Genomic DNA, 20,559 nt, shown 5'->3' on the forward strand with positions numbered 1-20,559 from the left:
GAGATTTCGCACCAGTGTTCCAGCACAGTTATCTGGCTTCATGTCTTGTCCTCAGTCAGATCCAAAGAAATCTGGGTATACATACCTCTGGCATTCCTTGATCATCCCTCTGTACAAGATTAGTCAGTTAACTCCTGTGATCATTTCCACTCTAACTTTGGGATCCCTGGTCTTGGCTTTCTCCCAGGCAGAGTAAATGGCAATCCTTGGCATGATCCCTGTTTCATAGTTGGTAGGATTGGAAAGGACCTGAGCAGATCATCAAGTCTGACCCCCTGCCACAGGCAAGAAAGAATGCTGGGGTCAAATGATCCCGGCTAGATTATCTAGCCTCCTTTTGAAGACCCCCAGGGTAGGAGCAAGTACCACTTCCCTTGGAAGTTGGTTCCAGATCCTAGTTGCCTTGACTGTGAAATAGTGCCTCCTGATATCTAGTCTGAATCTACTCTTGGTCAACTTATCTCCATTATTCCTCATTACCCCCCGGTAGTGCTTGGGGGAACAGGGACTCTCCCATAGCCTGCTGGTCCCCCTTAGCCAGTTTGTAAATGGCCACCAGAATCCCCTCTGAGCCTTCTCTTGTGGAGGCTGAACAGGTTCAGGTCCCATAGCCTCCGCTCGTACGGCCTGATTTGCTGCCCCCTGATCATGCGAGTGTCTCTCCTCTGGACCCTCTCCATATTGTCCACATCCCTCCTGAAGTGTGGCACCCAGAACTGTATGCACTACTCCAACTGCAGCCTGACCAGTATCTCATAGAGAGGGAGGATCACCTCCTTGAACCTGCTCGTGATGCATCTATGGATGGATGACAAGGTGCGGTTAGCCTTGCTGACTGCATCCACACATTGGTGGCCCATGTTCATTTTGGAATCAATAATGACACCAAGATCCTTTTCTGCCTCTGTGCTGATGAGAAGGGAGCTCCCCAGCCTGTAGGTATGCTGCTGGTTTTTCCTCCCCAGGTGCAATACCTTGCACTTGTCAGTATTGAATCCCATCCTGTTCTCATCCACCCACCCCGGTAACTTGTTTAGATCTAGTTGCAGCCTGTCCCTCTCCTGCAGCGTGCCCACTTCTCCCCACATCTTAGTGTCATCTGCGAATTTGAACAAGGTGCTTTTCACCCCCTCATCCAAGTCGCTGATGAAGATGTTGAACAGTGCAGGTCTGAGGACCAAGTCCTGGGGGACCCCACTGCACACATCCCTCCAGGTTGAAAAAGACCCATCCACCACCACTCTCTGGGTGTGGCCCTCCAGCTAATTTGCGACCCATCTGACTATGTAGACTTCAGCACCACAGTCGCCTAATTTCTTAATGAGAATGGGGTGAGAGACAGTGTTGAAGGCCTTCCTAAAGTCCAGAAAGACTACGTCCACCGTGACACCTGTGTCTAAGGATTTTGTGACCTGGTCGTAGAAGGCTACCAGGTTGCTTTGACAGGACCTGCCTCGAATGAACTCATGTTGGTTGCCCCTAAGCATGATCTCCCCTGCTGGTCCCTCGCAGATGTACTCCTGGATAATTTTCTCAAAGAGCTTCCCCAGGACCGAGGTAAGACTAACGGGCCTGTAGTTTCCTGGGTCCTCCTTCCTCCCTTTTTTGAAAATAGGGACCATATTGGCCCTTTTCCAGTCCTCTGGCACCTCGCCAGAGCACCACGAGTGCTCGTAAAGCTGCTCCGGGCAGAGGCCACAATGACCTCTGCTAATTCCCTCAGCACTCTGGGGTGGAGATCATCAGGACCTGCTGACTTGAACACGTCTAGACCCACCAGAAGTTCCCCGACTAGGTCCTCACTGACCCTGGGCCTGGCAGCACCTCCCCTGGGTCCATCAGGGATCCCAGTGGGAGGGATGCCCCCTGGTCCCTGCTCAAAAGATGGAGACAAAGAAACTGTTAAAGAGGTTAACTTTGTTGTCTGGTGTGACCACCAGATTTCCTAGTGTATCCTGCAGAGACCCTATGTTACCCAGTACCTTCTTTTTACCCCCTATGTATTTAAAAAAGGACTTCTTTTTATCCTTGATCCAGGTCGCTAGTCCCAGTTCCACGATGTGTAATGATGAGTTCTCAGCTATACTCTGCAGAAAGGGTGGTACTACCAATACAATACTTCCACAACCAGCCCTATTCGCCCTATCATCCTGCACATGGTTCTAGTATTGGGCCTGCAGCCTTGGCCTTCACCTTTAAATACTAACTTGTTAGATTCCCTGCTCTGACATCTAGCACAATTGCACTTAATTCATGGATCTGTCTCAAGAGCCCAGAGACACTAAAACAGGACCATCTGGGGCCACTAGTGCTCCCAGCTAGATTTCTGTCAATATAATACAATGGCTGCAGGGCTTCTGTCTGTTTTATATGGTTGCCTTTTTCATAATGGGCCCTCAGCCTTCCCCTGCCACTGGAGAGAGATCAGTCTCTATCTGGACATCTTCGCCATGTCCACAGGGGCATGGACATTTGATTCCGCAGGCACAACTAGTGGTGACACACCTTGTGGCTCCACTAGTTTTCCCTGGGGAACACCTGTGCCAAGCACCCTCTGGCATGCAGCAGGTTACCACAGGTGGGGAAGGGGAGGCTGCAGCCAGCACTGGGCTGACCCCAGCATTCTTACCTGGGGTCATGAGGGCTTCCTGGGGCTGTGAGGGGTTCCTGGGGCTGCAGCAGCAATAATCCTGCCACTTGGAGGCTGGCTGACAGTCGGAGCATAGCTCCGGGCAGCCAGGCTGTGGTTTGAGTGGTGTGCACTGCTGCCACATGTGCCACTCTGCTTTTATTTTGTGTGGGGTAGTTTTTACCCCTGGGTATTTTTTTTTACCTCTGGTGACCCTGTGCTGCTCTTTTGCAGCTCAGAGAACAGTTGAATGTACAGTATGTGGGACTGCAGACCAAGTGGGGGCTGGGAGCTCCCTACTGCTGGGGCAGGGGGACGTTGTCCCTTGCAGGGTGAGCTCTGGGGGCAGAGCTCGCCCTGGCACCAGGCAATTCCCAGAAGCAGGGAACAATCTCCTGCGCCATCCATCCTTTATCCTTCTATGCAGAGCACAAGGAGAGGTGAAGCTATGGCATATTGTTTGGGTAATGGTAAAGCAAAGAGACTCCAAGTTTGAGTGCTGTGGTGCATATGCATTTGGACCATCCCAAAGAACTCCAATTACCGGGGGGTAACTTCTTTTTTTCTGCCACTGTTACAAACAAGACTTGCCATTGGCTCTTCATGAAAAAAACTAAAAACTTAAGTTTTAAGTGTTATTAGGTTTGATTAAAAAAAAATACTGAATGAGGTTCTTCAATCAGTGTTGTCAGTCTAGATGATGATTGACCTTCTGGCCTTAAAAATCTGTTAGCCTGTGGCAATCCACCACTTATCTCCTCCCACTTAATCTGCAATTATTTACTACCATTCTCTGGCTTTTTATCCAGACAATTATTTTACTCAATTGAGCACTTTACTATCCAGACAGTACTCACTAATCTTCTACATTAGTCTTTAATCTGGGGCTACACTGAATGTCTTTTTGAAGTATTATATATTTGTCATGTGTTTCTCCTGTCAGTGTCACTTGCATTGTTCAAATTCGTTGATAGCTGTGGAAAAGTGGAAAAAAAGATAAGTTAAAAAAATTCTACGAATGTTTCTGGAGAAGTGTGAGAACTACAATGCCATTCTATTACGATTTCTTTTACTTAAAAATACATAGTTTGTCAGATATCTTTTAAAACCTTATATTGCCTTTTTAATGGTACATCTTTGATTGTGGCAATTAAAACATTTTCCCTGTATTTTAAACATGATATATTTAATAAGAAAGCAGGCAATAAAGAAGTTATACAAACTACACATGCCTAATCAAAGTGATTTCCTTCTATGACGAGATGATGGGCTTTGTGGAAGGGGTGATATAACTCAATTTCAGAAAGGCTTCTGGTACTGTTTCCCACAATATTCTTGTAAGTAAGCTAAGGAAGTATAGCCTAGATAAAGCAGTATAGCATAGATAAATCTACTATAAGATGGGTCCATAACTGGTTGGATAATCATACTCAAAGAATGGTCATTAACGCTGGGTTTCAAATTGGGAGAGGAGGTATCAAGTGAGGTTTTCACCAGGGGGGCTGCCCGACGGCCAGTGGCATCCAACATTGGAGTCTGAAACTGAGTGCACACTTAGTTTGGGAAAACATCAGATAGGGTAGGGTAGCAGGCACCTTAGCAGACAGGATAAAGATTTACAATTAACTTGATCAGCTGGAAAAATGGTTAATGAAAATGAGGATGAAATGCAATAAGGACAAATGCAAAGTATTACATGGAGGAAGTTACAATCAAATATACATAAATAAAATGACTGGCTAGGCTGCAGTACTGTAACAAAGGGTCTGGGTATTATATTGGATTACTGTGCAAGCTGAATGAGTCAACAATATAATATTGTTACAAAAAAAGATAATAGCATACTAAGATGTATTACAAAAATGTCATATTCAAGGTCACAGGAACTGAGTCCTACATTTTTCAGCGCTGGTAAGGCCTCACCTGGAGTACTGTATCCAGTTTTAGGCACCGCACTTCAAGAAAGGGTGAACAAATTGGATAGAGTCCAGGGGAGTTCAACAAAAATGATTAGCTTTCCAGAAAGCATGACTGCTGTATTTGGGGCAAACCTGGCTTCTTGCAAACACAGCAACCAGTGGCTGTCTGCCTGAGGGATGACTTGTCTCCAGTGGGAGTATGACTTTTCAAAGGTTGATACCCTGAAGCATGAGGTTTTATCTCCTGTCCAATATACTTGTTGTTATCATTAACAATTATTCCTCTGAATAATCAACATAAACATCCAATACTTCCCAGAATCTTGCTAAATTCTTGCCCTGAACAAATCCTATGGCTAGAACTTCTACAGTGTTATTACATGTTGTGGGAAAAAGTATTTACTTAGTTTTGAATTTGTTCCCTTTCAGTTTTGTTGGTTGTCTCCTTTTGTTACCAGACAGCGAGAACAGACATTCTTGACCTTCCCTCTTGGCATGTCTAATGAACTCCATTTTATGGTTTACTAATATTTCATTTTTAGAATGCATACAAGGATGGAATCTTGATTATATTTTCTTGCTTGCTTCAAAGAAGGAAAGGAATTCGTTACTAGTCTGCTCTGTGGCACTGGCTGTATTTTTGGGAAGTGAAAGTTTTATCAGTGCTGCTGAATCACTTCTTTGGGGTAGGAGTTAAGCAGATATACAGGGTCTTTTACCCTCGCCTTGCATAAACACACAGTTGATGTGAAAAACTAGCTTGCAGAATATGGCATCCGGACTTTTTTTTGCCTCTCTCAGAAGCATAGGGTATTGGCCACAGCCAAAGCTGTGCATTTTGACTAGGGCATGCAGATGCTTCTGTTGGGACTTAAACCCAGAGGCTCTTGCGCCTTGTCTTCAGGTCAGAATGATTGCCCCATTTGAGATCAGGAAGGACTTTTACCCCATGTTCAGATTGGTATGAACCACGGGGGGTTATACCCTCCTCTGTAGTGGAAAGGATTTGGAGCATGGTCCTCTTCCCTGGTTCTCTTGAGTGTATTTTACTACTTCCTGTTCTTGCCATGTCAAAATAGTGACCATGCCCTCTTCATTTGGCTTTACCTATAGCACATAAAAGGATATTTTTGATGTTTCAAACATTAGGCCTAGTAGTTGTATATGAGAGTTGCTACCACTGTTTTTAATAATAGGTTAGCCATGTCATCCACCCTGTGGGGCTCCTCATAGGACCAGAAATTTGGCTGTAGGGTCACCATGGCAGCATTAATTGTTGAGGCAATTAAGGTCTCCACCATTCCCTGCCACTAAATTTCCAGACCTGTGAGGAGCCCTGTGGACTGGATAACATGGCCCTGTGTGCCAGTGTGCAGGGGTGGGCCATGGCCAGATCTGGTGCACAGTCACAGCCAGTAGTTAGATCTGATGTGCAGGGCAAGCCAGCATGCAAGGTTGCCCCTATGGACTGGGTTAATCCATAGGGGCAACCTGGCATGCTGGCCTGACCTGCACATCAGATCTACACACCAACCACTAACCACATAAACCAACCCCACCTGCAGAATCCAGCCTTCAAACTGGCCCCATGGCACTCATCTACCCCTTTTTCTTCTTTTCGTTTCCATGTCATTAAAATAGATGATTTTCCTGAATTGTGCACAAGCAATAACTTTCCATTGCTGCTGTGAGGTCCGTCTTCACATAGGACTCACCAAGGAGTCAGCAAACAAGCAGGTGCTTTTTAGTCTGCAGTTCATTGCACTTGCATATATTCATGTCATTAGAGTAGCCCCATTTGATCCTGTTTGTTTTTGATCTTCCAGTTTGCATGCACAGGTGGTTCAGGCATTACCATGTTGGCCAGTCTAGGTCAGCCTCTCTGAGAAGGTCTTCCTGGGTCTCCAGGTCCATTTCAGATCACCTGAGTGTGCATAGCCTTTCCTTCCATAACCTCAGTTGTGCCCTGTTAGCCATCATGTCCAACAGTGCAACACTGGTCACAAAACTCTTTCACATGTGACCATAAAGTGCATTCCTGGGGTATTCCATCTGCCTTGATCTTTCTTTATGGCTCACTACCTTTCTTCTGATATGAGGTGGTGCAGTGCCATCCAGTAAGTACAGGCTGTCCTTCAGTGTTAGCTTTAGACATCCTATGACAGCTGTCATTTAGAACTGGGCCTAGCTTCTTGCCATGAAGTGATTGTTCCCATAGTGGACATGCATATTCTGCAGTGGAGTAAAACAAGGTAATACCAGTGTTCATATTATAGCTGGATTCACTGCCCACTTTGAGGTGACCAGCTTTCAAAATATATTGTTGCAGGTGCTGACTTTCCCTTTCATCTTCTCTATATGTGCTTTGAAGGTAAGTGTTCAGTCCACTGTAACATCCAAGTACATAGGGTTCAGTTGATTGGTCAGTGGGATTCCATCCCAGGTGATGTTTAATTTCCACTTGACTTCTCCATGGTTTAGGTGAAAAGCTATGATCTGGGTTGTGGTTGGGTTGGTAGGAATCTTATTCTTATTGTAGTAATCTGAGAGGTTGCTCAGTGCAATGTTAGCCTGTTCTCAACAATGGTGAAGTCCTTCTCTTGCAACATGATCATTAGCATATATGACACTCCTCATATTACTCTGTATGAGTTGGGTATTGGTATATGTTAAAAAGGATTGGTGCTATCATGCCACCAAGTGAGAGGCCATTTTGTTGTCATCTCCAGTAGCTCCATTTCTTTCACAGTTCTACGTAAAAATGCCTGGTCTCCAAATGAGATTGGATGACCTGTGCTAGGTGGTAGTCATATGTCATATTGTAGAATTTAGCAAGCATGTTTTGGTGGTTGTCTGTCATATGCCACTGATAGGTCTACAGACACACCTGTTATCATCCCTTTCTTGAATCCATCTTCTATATGCTGGGTGATAGAGGAGGACCTGCCTGGTCTGAATCTGGCTTGTTCTGGTACTAGATGTTGTTCGATATGAGGTGAAAGACAATTGAGAATAAGGCATTTGTAAAGTTTATAAAGAAAGCACAGAAGTGACACAGCCTAAAGTTCTCTGGGCCAGAGGCATCTTTCCCTGGATTTAATAGAGTATTACACAGGAGAGTTGCCATACTGTAGAGATTCTAAAGGTTGATAAGCAATTGTTAAAAAGATGTAATACATATAACTTTGTTGAGGATCTAAAGTGCTTGATCTGCTATCAAGTCCAGATCAGATCTGGACTCGATGACAGATCAAGAGTCCAGATCTTGATCTGGACTCCATCAAGTCCAGATCAAGATCATATCTTGATCTGCCATTGAGTCCAGCTGCTTTGCCATTCTTCAAGTGATTTATTCCTGCATCAAGTTAATCTATTGTAGGTGACATGCTAAATTGATTTTCCTCTGGATCAGTTTGCTGTCTAACCATATTTTAGGCTGTTCAGATCTTTACAGTTGAGTAGAAGCTGGTGAACTACCTGGGTGGCTATGATGTTGTGATATTGCTGTACTTTCTTCAGGTCGGTACTCAGCTTGCAAATGGTTGTTAAGCATGCTTTCCTGCTAGTGTGGGTAGTATCTGTTCCTTTGATCAATTATTTCCATTTCCATTGCCTTTCTTCTTGGAGCTTGTTAGTACGGGCTGTCCCTGTCACAATAGTGTCTTCTGAGAGAGGATCTATTAGAAACATTTGCTGGTATTTTTTCTATTTAGCTGCTAGCATGGGAGTAAATCCTGGTATATACTTCTTGGAGGTTTTGCTCAGTGGATTCACAAAAAGGTCATAGTTATCTAAGACTGGTTTGATGTGTGTCACCTTTTTGTCAAGGTGTTCAGAAAAGCCTGTCCAGTCTGCTTTCTTAAAGTTGAAGCATTTGTGCATTGGTACCATATTTGGAGCTCCAACTACCATAACAGGCATAACAGAAGCACTCACATCATGGCCCCTGTCTGATTCCAGTGAATCTGCTAAATTCCACTAAATACTGTATCATCACCAAACTATCACTAGTTTACGATGGTTCTTATAGGGATGATCCTTCACTGAGAAGGGAATTGGATTAGATGACCTCCTGAGGTCCCTTCAAGCCTGACTTTTTGATGGTCTGTGATTTCTATGATTCTGTGGTCATGCATTCATTGCCTCTCTCTGAGTCAGGGGCTACTGCTTAGAAACAAGCTTTACCTACTTCCTGTCATGGCAGCTAGCAATTAGGGGAATAATAGGCTCAGACGTACCTTGAGCACCTTCCCTAGTGCTGGTCTCAGGTTCTCCCATGACAAAGACTAACCGAGGTATCAGACCATACACTCAGTACCCATCTGAGCTATTGGCTTAGCCTAATTGCTGGGCATGAGCCGTATGAAGTGGGAGTGAGAAGATGGAGATTATTTCTCAGCAGTGTTTTTGGGCCCATCAGAGAGGTGGTATAAATATGACCAATAAGACTAAGGCCAAGTACAGACAGTCAAAAATCCTGAGGCTGAATTGATTCAGTCTTTGCAGGTTAGTCTAAGCTTGCAGAGATTAAACTAACAAACAAGTGAACAGACTTTTGATTCAGGAAATGCAGTCACATGTCTGCAATGGCTCAAGCCAGAAGCTGGGAGGTGCTAGAGCATGCCTTACAGCCACTGCTAAAGGGAAGAAAGGATTCCTCTATGGCTTTCCCCACCTTCCCTGCTGGAGCGGAAGGGGCATTGCCAGGCCCCAACCCATACTCTGCCTGGGAGGAGAGAGATGGGGGGCTGTCAGGCTGAGGAGGGGATGGGTGGGAAAAAGGTAGTGCCACTGAATTTGTAAAAGCTTGAACAAGAATAGTCCTTTCTCTGAAGTGAGAATGTATTGAACACAGCTCAACTGTGTGTTCACTTTCTTTTCCTGCTGCCCCTGAGGTCTCTAGGATTTGCAGTCCAGAATCACAACAGCAGGACTCTGCAGGGTTTCTCATCACTTCTTCTTCCTGCTTCCAAGTGCCTCTGGGATTTGTAGTCCATGGTCACAGCTAGCAGAATGGAGAGCAGGGGATGTGGCCATCACACTGAGCCCCTTCTGACCCTCTCTGGTCCTGGCCCCAGCATGGGCCAGTCGAGGGTACTCTCCCGTTCGGGCTGGTTCTCTAGCCCTTCTCTCTCATCCTCGGGCCTCACCGTGCCACTACTCCCCATCCTCTCAGGGGCAACCGCAGCACCACGCCCTGTACTCCATACACTCTCTCGGGGTCCGCCCTCTGGGCCCCTCCAACATAGGGTTACCCACCCGGTGGTGGGAGCTAGGGGTTAAGGTGCCCCGACCCGCCTTTCACCGGGGTGATCACTGGCCTGGCATTTACTGGGGGCTCCCGCGCCACTGAGAGCCCCACCAGACCACCCACTCCCAGTAGGGGGCAGTTTCAGGTCATGCCCAGGACCAGGAGCCTCCTGCCAACCCCTTGCAGCTCCCCCTTACCTCCAGGGTGTTCTCAGCAGCCCTCCAACCAGGCAATGCTGTTGCCTGCCCTCCTGCAGCCAAACTGCCTTGTTTATATAGGCAGCCTAGGCCTCAAAATGGCTGCCCTAATCAGGCACCTGGAGGCTGCCAGCTCCAGGCCCTTAAAGTGGCAGAGACACCCTGTGCTCTGCCACAGACACAAATCAGTTAAGTCTGTATTCAACCAGGTTTATCTTAAACCTGTTTCAGCTGTTTTGAAACTTGTTTATGTGCCCTTAACATCTGTTCTGTTACAGGTTTAAACCAGTTTTTGATCACTTAAACTGGTTTATATGCAACTTCTGTCCCTAGCCCTCAAGACTGATCTCTGCTGGGAAAAATCTTGTCCTCAGCAAATTCTTTTAAATAAATTTATAATCATGTTGTTAAGGTATTTCAATTCTAGGCATGTACAGTGGCTCCATGATTTGTTTACTGTGCTTATTTGTTTACTTTTCCTTTAGATTTGAAGATGGGACAGTTTCCTTTCTTGATATCATTGCACTGAAACATGGATTTGATGCTTTGGAAAGACTTACAGGTCAGTCTCAAATGTGACCAGCACAGAAAGTGATTTTCCAAATTAATTTGTAGGGCATATCTTGTATCTGATCTTATTTTATGCTCCTGTAATTTAATTCACAATGATAGATTTGTCCTACTGTTTCCTGGTCTGAGACCAGGACCACATGAGTGACTGGGTATATTCAATTTTAGCAGATAAGATTTTTTTCAAGTCACTGTGGGTCACCTGTAGTAAACAAAAAATATCTGTGGACTTTTTCCTAAATACACATGTAACGTCTTGAGCAGCTCAAACATGTGAAACTTACACTACATGCATAGACAGAAAAATGTAGAAAAAATGTTGGTCATAATTACCTGAGCTGACTTCAATTGTAGTATCAGCAATAAGGTTTTCTAGTGCACTTAAAGACTTAAAGGTGTTTGCCCTGATGCAGAAGAGCTATTGTGTGGGATGGGAAAGCTAATTGTGGGGGAACCAGTAAAAACAATTTAGCGAAGTCCCCAACACTACTCAGTATATAGTAAATATTTTTTATTATATATCTAGCAAATTTCCCAAATGATTTTTACTTTTTGCAGCAGAATAGATTGCATCATTGTGGTGTATTTTAATGGAAGTATTGTGAAAAATATCTTGTGCTTCTACTCTTTTTATATAGCCTTTTTCCTGGACAGCTATATATCTTAGGAAAAAACCATAACCACATGATTGTAAAGCCACTGTGAAAATAATTCAAGGGTTTGAGTACTAGTCATCTCTTAACTAATCACTTCTTGGATTTTAAAAAGCAGGATCTGGGAGAGGTATTAGTGAATTCAGAGCTATGAAAAGCTTACTTGGCTGACATGATTTAAAACTGATCTGATGAGTGAATTGTCTCATTTTGATTTTTTCATAAATACTTATATAATTCAATTGTGCATGCCTTCATAATAAGATGGTTTGGGTTGTTTTTTTTATTATTGCAGCTTTGTCTTACCCAACTAGTGATATGCTTCTACTGCTGGGATGAAAAACATACTTCCCACTTTACTGAGATGTTCACTATATGCAAAGAAATTATGCACCTACATGGTGATAGCACACAATTCAGTAAAATTAAAAGTATTTTCAACTTCTGCTGAAAACTACCACTCAGCTATATTCATATAATCTATGACACAATATTCACTTTTAACCACTGCTTTCATAATTTCGTAGTTTCATAGTTGGTAAAGTTGGAAGGGACCTAAGCAGATCATCCATCTAGTCCGATCCCCTGCCATGGGCAGGAAAGGATGCTGGGGTCAAATGATTCCTACCACCCTGATTCTGGGGGACTGTCACATAAAAAGACACGTGTAAATGGCACTATTTGGTTTATGGAATGAGATTTCTCCTAGCCCTGAAACTCAGAAAGCCTTTGCAGAGAATGTACATTAGAAAGCAGGTCACATTTGTACATTGCTCCTTTCTGCAGGAGGTATGCGCTTTTAGGGAGCCTGAAGAGCTCCTAATAGAGGTATGAATAGGACTACCAGAAAATGCTGGAACCTTCAGATCCTTTTCAGACCTCATTCTATGAGCCCCTATGAAATATTTAGCAAAAATTAAAGTTGCACTACCTTGTAGAAAACGTGTGAGTATACAGTATCAGAACTACTAGCTCCTTGTTAGGTTGGTACAAGGGGTATTGTTGACTCCAAGATATTTAATATGTCTTTGTTTATACTAACTGCATCTTATCAGGCCTAGTATTACAACCCTAAGAGCATATGTTTTCGCAATTAGGTTAGTGGCCTATTTGGAAAATTCCTAAGATTACATATAGGGAGTGATCTTCCTATTGAGCACATATATGAGAAAGCTCTTTTGTATTGTTTATTTGCACACAAAGAATACACTGACCTCATGAAACTGGCTTTTTGCTTGCTGATTGCACACACAAGTATGTGCATAGCTGTCATGAAATATCCGAACCTTAGCCTTTTGTCCAACTTAGTTCATTATTTTCAGGCACAGATGCATCAAACACATGCATCTAACCCAAAAGGAACCCATGTCCAGAGAGCCACTGGCTGTGTGCTCGGTGGCGGACCCAGAAGTGGACCAGAAGTACTTCTGGTTCACTTCCAGGTCTGCTGCCAAGCGTGTTGGGGGGGGGAGCCCTCTGTGTTCCCCCTGGCTCGGTGATTGGCCATGGGGAGACCCTGGGTGCCCCCCCAGACCCAGGATGCACCAGTTGCCGAGTGGGGCAGGCACAGGGGGGACCCCTGCGCACTTCCTGGCGGACCCTGAAGTGGACTGGAAGTGCTTCTGTTCCACTTCCGGGTCTGCTGCTGAGTGCACTGGGGAGCCCCCCAGGCTCCCATGGGATGCTCCATCCACCCCAGCATTGCAGCATTCACAACCTGCCTGGTACCTTGAGGTATGTAGAAAAAACATTTAAAGCTGTGTCTATGTCCGAATCATCAAATCTTGCCAAATCTCCCTGTATCGATTTGGAGGGTTCAGATTCCATTCAAAGGGATTAAAGGGTCTCTTGATTCAATTTGGATTCAGAGATTTGACCACCGAATCAAGCCAAATCAAATCAGCAACCGAAGCTTTACACAGTCCTACTAGGCATCTGTATTTCCTGTTGGCTTCAACAGAGATTTCAGGTGTTCAGCACCACTCAGGATTTGACCACATGCTTAAAAACTAATTATGGTCTTGGTAAAGGAGGGGTGTTGTGAGAAGACTTGGGTATCTCTTTAAAGTCCCATTCCTATGGAAACCTATAGCAGAGCTTTCACTGACCACTGGAAGCCTAACAGAATCCCTGAGAAATAAGGATTTTCTACTTTGTGATGCAGATTAGAGATAAGAGGTGAGCCTGTGGTGTGTACATACTTTTGTTGTAAACTGCTTTTATACAATGTGTTAGCAACAAGCAGATTCATTCTGGTGTGAAGAAGCATCTCAGTGGAATTCAGGAGTAAACTTTGGTTAATGGTGGAGGAATGAGGTTAGAGACCTGACAGGAAAGGAGAGTTCATAGTAGCATCCTGTTGTGTTTTCATCTCAGTCTTCTGCTAGCACTTAATTCACCTAAATAAATTACAGAGTGTAATAAGTAATTACAGAGTGTAATAAGTAATTACAGAGTTAATAATACTTATTAACATAAGTTAATAACTTATGTTGAAAGAAGAAAAAAAAACCCCAACAAAACTTTTCTCCACTTTTGGGTCCAAGTAAGCTTTATAGTAACAAAATAAAGTGATGCTGAAATATATAAAAGCATGAATGAACAATCTCTTGAGACCTTTCATTCTTTAGTCTCACTTCAGATTTGCTTCCTGAACTGTACCAATGATAAAAGCTAAAGCAACCAAAATGACTTGGAGTTTGTGTGCCCGTCTGCCTCTCTGAAATTATCTGCAGTATCTTTTACACTTTAATATTGGAGTGGCTCATTTGTTTCTGGTGGTAGATTTTTTTGAAGGAAAATAGCCAGGGGAAGGCATCATTTCCTACATCTGGCTTGTTTATTAGTCAGTTCTGGTCATGAATTTTCTTTGTAGTATGCAAAATAATGCTTCTAGGCAAGAATAAATTGCTTCATAGAAATGGGAATGAAAAGATAGCTTTCTGTGTGCCATGATTTGTCTCTGGTATCTTAGATGCATCAAACTTTATTATCTTTAGCGCTCATCAATAGCCATGTTTAACTGGTTCAAATAGCAAAGCAGATGCATTTATACTACTCTATGGGGAGTGTGGTAAATTATTATATTTGCCTCATCAATAAAACCACTTTTGACTGTATCAGCACCATATTCTTTGTCAATGTGGTTGGATAAGCTCATAACAAGACCTTCTATGTTATCTCTTATGTTCAGAGAAGCTGTGTATTGCTACCCTCAAGAGGCTGAAATACTTCAGTGTACACCATGGACAGCTTAATAAGTTTGCTAGTACAGTAAGGTGCATTATTTGATATATAACAAAACTATACAGTGAAATAACTTCTCAAAATAGCTTGATTCTCTCTGGTAATACATGTTGGTAATACATGTTAGTAATAATACTAAGTTGATTAATTCATTAATATCATTGTGTTTTGTGATATCCCTTAATTTGTAGAGCGTGTTAATTTTTTAAAAACATTTTTCAGAAGTGGAGATTTTAATGAAAAAATAAATGTGAAAATAGAATTTTAAAACAAAATTGGAAAAATAACTTAATGGGGATTTTTTTGTGCTTTTTCCATTTTCTTTTTCCTTACTCATGCCTTTTTTATGGGGAAAAATAGAAAAATTATGTGTTTTGAAAGCCTATGGAACAAAAGGGATTTAGACATTTTGTTAGTTTTTCCTTTAATTAGCCTGATGATCATAGTAGCAGCATGATAGGAAACTGTCTATTATCCCAGTTTTGCAGCAAGGGGATGAAGTGACTTCCTCAAATTCTCAGAGAAAGTCTGCAGTGGGAATTGAATTCTGCTACAAGTTCCAGGACAGGTACCTTTTATCCTAGACAATCTTCCATCTGAGTGATGCCTACAAGACATGTGGTTCCCCAGTGATTCCATGTAGATAGGGACTTAGCCTCTATCATACTGTAACCTAAATAATTCCAAGACAGTTTTATTTTCTTTACTACCTTCTACATGGTAGAATGTTTTCCATCATGGACTTGATCCTGCAGAGACTAGATCAAGACCAGCCATTCACACCTATATATAGTCTGGAAAAGTGATTGGAAGATGTGGGGATGTGTAGAACATGACTCTTAGATGCACTGATATGTAGAAGGTGGCTTAGCAACGTATTTTCTATGACAAAATGTCTTTCACATCTCTGCTTACAAAAACTAGGCTCAGCAGTAAGCCCTTTGAGCCTCCATCCTGCCCATTCTTCCCTATGACCTACCCATCTTGGACTCTGTTTACTGGTATCAAAATGAGAGGTCATTCAGGGAGCAAGAGAGTGTCAAACCATGCCTTGTAGAGAGGTGTCTACAATGCTGGGCAGCGTGTATGCCTCTGAAGAACTGCTGTGCACTGGGTCAGCTCTGGGTAAACCTTGATCATGTTAATTCCTAGATCAGCAGTTCCCAGCCTTAGGGTCATGCCCCATTTCGGGTCACAATGAAAAAAAATGAGGTTGCGAAGACACTCAACAGGGTCGACCAATTATGATGAAAATCACAGAAAAAAAAAAGGGAAATGGTGCATTCCCCTCACAGGCTGACAGAGTTCCAGCCTGCAAGGAGCTGCTTGGGGCTGGGGGGAATGGGAGCAGGGCCATCAGGCAGGGGCTGCCACATGCACATGAGGATGCACACATGCACATGGCAGCCAGGCGATGTGGAAAGCAGCTTGTGCAGTTTCCTCCACGTAAGTCTATGGTGGGGAGGGCAGATTGAGACCCCCACAGTGAGGGAGGGAGGGCATAGGGCAGGGCTGGGGCTGGGGGGCACTGCCAAGCTGGGTCACTGCATGGGGCTTGGAGCTGGGGCAGGAATGTGGGGCCCAGCAGAGGCAGCAGGATGGAGCCACAAATGGCTTATCTGGGTGGTGAGAGGGGGGCTGGCTCCCTGCCACTGCATGCACTCCTGGGGGGAGGGGCATGGGGGGCATGTGCACCCCAGTTTTCTGTGTGGGGTGGGGGTGGATGTGGGCTGCCTGCTGCGGGCTCAGGGCTCCCCACCCTGCTGCCCTCCCTCTTGCTGGGCTGTGGAGGCCCTCAGATTGAGAGCAGTAGGGCAGGGAGCCCTGAGCCCATAGCAGGCAGCCCGCATCCTCCCCCCCACTCCCGACAGACTCCTCTCTAGCCGTGCCGTCCATGCAGGGAGGGGACATTGATCTTGTCTGCATCATTTTGTGGTCACAAAAAATGTCCACTGTTTCAATGGAGTCATGCTGAGGAAAAGGTTGGGAAGCACTATGCTAAATGTTCTCTAAATGCTTACAACTTGTATAATATTATATCCAGTGCTTTGGATTTATTGTTTTCCCATCAGTATTTTTTCATCTCCTACATAGCTGCTATTACTATCAAAAATTTCCAAAGTTAGTTAATTTCTATGGAAGCATACCAATACCTATTGAAAACAAGTTGTCAGCATTTGTAGTTATACAACAGAGCCTGTGGTATTTCAGAAAAAGAAATACTTTATAACTCAAAAATGATTTCAGATTTGTTTACTTTCATGCAACTTCCTCACACTTTAACTGTCATAGACTTTTCAGTGGCAAGATGCACAGTGAGATGTGTATTGCTTATGAAATTCAGTTTTCTCCAGACCCCAGAGAATTTGCTTTGTATTCATCTTATGCTAAAAGAGATTCTCATTCTGGGTTTGAAATAGACTGGAATAGTAAGAAGTAAACTAAACAATGCATATTTATTATGATAATTGTTGTTAATTTTGCCCTTTTGTACTATAAAAGTACCTCTCTAGTTCATGTGGGATGTGATGGATTTGGATTGTATCAGTGTGATTCTTCATAATCAGGAGGGAAACTGATGGAAGATAAATAAGGCAGTAGAATTTGATAATGAATGTGTGTTATAAAAGAAAAATCTGTTTCTTAGTCTAGTATCATTTTGATTGAGTTCTTGACAGCCCTGTTTTTAAACTGAAATTTAGCAAGAAGGCATAGTTTATGCTAGAATTACATCCTGATGCATGTTTACTTAATCCTTTTTCAGGCACCTAGTGTCTTAATATTTTAATATTATGTTTGGCATTAGCTGAAAAATATTTTTACCCATGATTTAGCATCTTTATAAATAAAAGCAAGGAAAATTAATTTGCACTAATTTTCAAATGAAGTATCCTATCACTGTATCTACTAGGGAAACATTTGTTCCTTTCTTCCCAGGATATGTTCATTTACACTTTCCCCATTAATATATTAGTCATTATTTTATATTTTTGTGTTCTGTTTATGTATAACCCTTTCCTATGCTACTTCACAAGTAATCAAATAAGTGAATATTCCCTCCTTTCCCATTAATCTTAGCAGGCAAGTGCACCTCATGAGAAGTTTGGAAGATTATCTAAAGTTATGGTAGCAGTAAGAAAAAAGGCAGAGCATGAGTCTGCTTCTACATTGGTTTCACATTTCTCTAATATTTGAGCCTAGAGTAAATATATAAGGAATACCATAACTGTAATATATAATTACTTTATATACACAAGCCCATATTAAAGAAATGTTATAATGGTTATAAAGTTACACACTCAGAACCTACGAATTGCTAGAAAAAACTCTGTCCATAGATGCATCTACACAAGACACTGACTGCACAGTAGCCAAAAAATACTGCACGGCCATGCATCACAGCACAGACAGTGCAAATACACTACTACACAGTATTATTAGGTTATTGCACAGTAGCATCATGTAAAAGACCCTCACCAGCACTATTGCACAGTAACTCCAGTTACTGCTCATTTATTTAGTACTTGCTAATGCAAGTACTAAATAAATGTGCAGTAACAACCGTGCAGTGGCATCTCATGTAAACACACCTTGTGTAACCTAAATTTGGACACCTTCTGCATATGCATTGTGGCACACTCCCTAATTACACGATCACATGCAGGACTACTGCCTTGTTACATACATAAGATGGGGCTTACTTACTGAACAGGTAAATCTTTGTTCAGTATATATCTCTAAGTCTTATTCAACTCTGGACAGGAGACAGAAGTAATATCTTTACAAACTGCTCATTGTCACAGTATGTGCTTCACATATATTAATTAATGCTCACAACCTCACTCTAATACCACTCAGTAGTGGTATTATTCCCATTTTACAGATGGAGATGCAGAGAAATTAAGATTTAAATGAGTGTCTACACATGCATTAATGTGCTTTTACCAATGTACATTAAATTTAGTACTTCCAGGCATTTTTACATGAGCTCCTGGATGTGGCACCAGATGCTTTAATTAGCAAGCTAAGCTAATTAAAAGGATCAGTGAGTCACATGTATCAGCATCACTGCATGTCCCCATGCTAAAAAAATGGCAGTGGGGCACTTTGAACTAAAGCTCATTGGATGTCTTTTATTTCAAAGTGCACCACTGCCTTTTTGTCAGCGCAGAGATGCGTGGCAATGCTGATGCACATGACACATGTGTTTGCTGAAGTGTGTCTTTTTCCATGCTCCAACTCCATTGATCTAGTATGCTCCAATGCACTAGAATTCCAGCGCTTCGGAGCAGGCTCTGCACGCATGTCTAGGAGCTCTCCAATATGAGGTACTAAATAAATGTGCATTAGTTTGCCCTAATGCACAGTACTGAAATTGCACTTTTTAAAGTGACACTTAATGTGCAGTAGCCTATTTTACCGTGCATTAGTGTAATTGCATGGTTTTTTACATGACATTTTAATATGCAGTAAAATAGGCTACTGCATGTTAAAGTGCACATGTAGACACAGCCTCTATCTACTAATTTTATGCTGACTTGTTCCATCAGCAAATTTGGAACCTCTATATCCCCATATGAAACTTCAGCAAATCAAGTAACTGGTAGCAACAGTTAATTGATATCCATTACTTGAACTAGTACTAAAGGGTAATAAAATGCTCACTTTACAGTGGGCTTACAGCAGAGAATGGGTGAAAATGAAGCAACTTGGGCTGCATTCCAGATGCTGAAGAGCTGTTCTATGCTGGGCACATATTCTTCTGCAAGTTTCCTCCTGACCCTTTCTGCCCCATCCCCTTCCATCTGCTCTGTCCCAATCCTGTTGTTCCTTGCCCCACAAGTGCCATTCTCTTTGCCTGCTTAGCCCCAGCCTCCATTTCTCTGGCTTCTCCTTCTAGTCCCAGGTTCCTTGCTAGCCAGTCCATATTTTCAGATGACACCAAGCTGGGAGGAGTAGTAGATACATTGGACGGTAGGGGTAGGATTCAGAGTGACCTAGACAAATTGGAGGATCGGGCCAAAAGAAATCTCTTGAGGTTCAACAAGGGCAAGTGAAAATTCCTGCACTTAGAACAGAACGGTCCCATGCACCAGTACAGGCTGGGAGTTGACTGACTGGGCAGCAGCTCTGCAGAAAAGTACCTGGGAGTTATAGTGGACAGTACACTGAATATAAGTCAGCAATGTGCCCCTGTTGCCAAGGAAGCTAATGGCATACTGGGCTGCATTGGTAGGTGTGTTGCCAGTAGGTCAAGGGAAGTGATTAATCCCCTCTATTCAGCACTGTTGAGGCCACATCTGGAGTACTGTGTTCAGTTTTGGGCCCCGCACTACAGGACAAATGTCAACAAATTGGAGAGGGTACAGAAAAGGCAACAAAAATGGTGAAGGGGTTGGGACACATGACTTATGAGAACAGGCTGAGGGAACTGGGCTTATTTAGTCTACAGAAGAGAAGAATGAAAAGGGATTTAATAGCAGTGTCGCAGGGAGAGACAAAAGGGAGGACCCAAAAGGGCAAGCGGGGAAACCCAGGAACAGGAGTCCGGGGAAGAACAGGGAGGAGAAAGCAAAAGTAAAAGGGAACACTCACCTGCAGCGAGACCCACAGCAAAGCTGGAATACCAGGAGGAGCCCGCACAAATCATCAGCTGCGCCTTCATACAGGTGCGGCTGGCCAGTGACATCAACGGCAATCACCGGTCAGCGGAAATAAAACGGGCCACCAGCAAAGAGGCAGGGGGATGGACACTGGCAGAAACCCCAGCCAGAGGGGTCTCCATCAAGCTCCAAATGGAGCGAACGGGGCCGGAAGCAGTGTTCCCCAGCGGGGAAGGATCCAGCTCCTCGCACTGCAAGCCAGAAGCTGCTGGCTGCGGTGAAGACTACACCGCACTAGGAGCGGGAGCTTCCGTACGAAGACCAGAAGAACAGGACAGAAGAGCCCGGAGGGACCCTGATTCCAGCAACCACCATGGAGGAGGGGGAGGTGCTGACTCACTATCCAGCACCCAACTAGGTGGGACGGTGGAGGGCCTCAGGGGGCCCAAAGATATAGGTGCCAGAGCGGCAAGGGAGAGGAAGTCCATGGA

The 20,559-nt window shown here is 43.6% G+C and overlaps 1 protein-coding gene across 3 annotated transcripts in view; it reads left to right on the plus strand.

Moving 5' to 3' along the window:
• The window catches only part of MOCOS (molybdenum cofactor sulfurase), a 411,109-nt gene that overhangs the window by 231,265 nt on the left and 159,285 nt on the right, over positions 1-20,559 (plus strand). For all 3 annotated transcript variants that reach the window (XM_025209241.1, XM_025209242.1, XM_025209243.1), the window contains one exon: positions 10,482-10,558. In XM_025209241.1, the coding sequence (XP_025065026.1) occupies positions 10,482-10,558 (77 nt within the window). The remainder of the gene's footprint in view (positions 1-10,481; positions 10,559-20,559) is intronic.

This window comes from Alligator sinensis, unplaced genomic scaffold (assembly GCF_000455745.1).
Source record: "Alligator sinensis unplaced genomic scaffold, ASM45574v1 scaffold823_1, whole genome shotgun sequence".
Taxonomy (NCBI): Eukaryota; Metazoa; Chordata; order Crocodylia; family Alligatoridae; genus Alligator; species Alligator sinensis.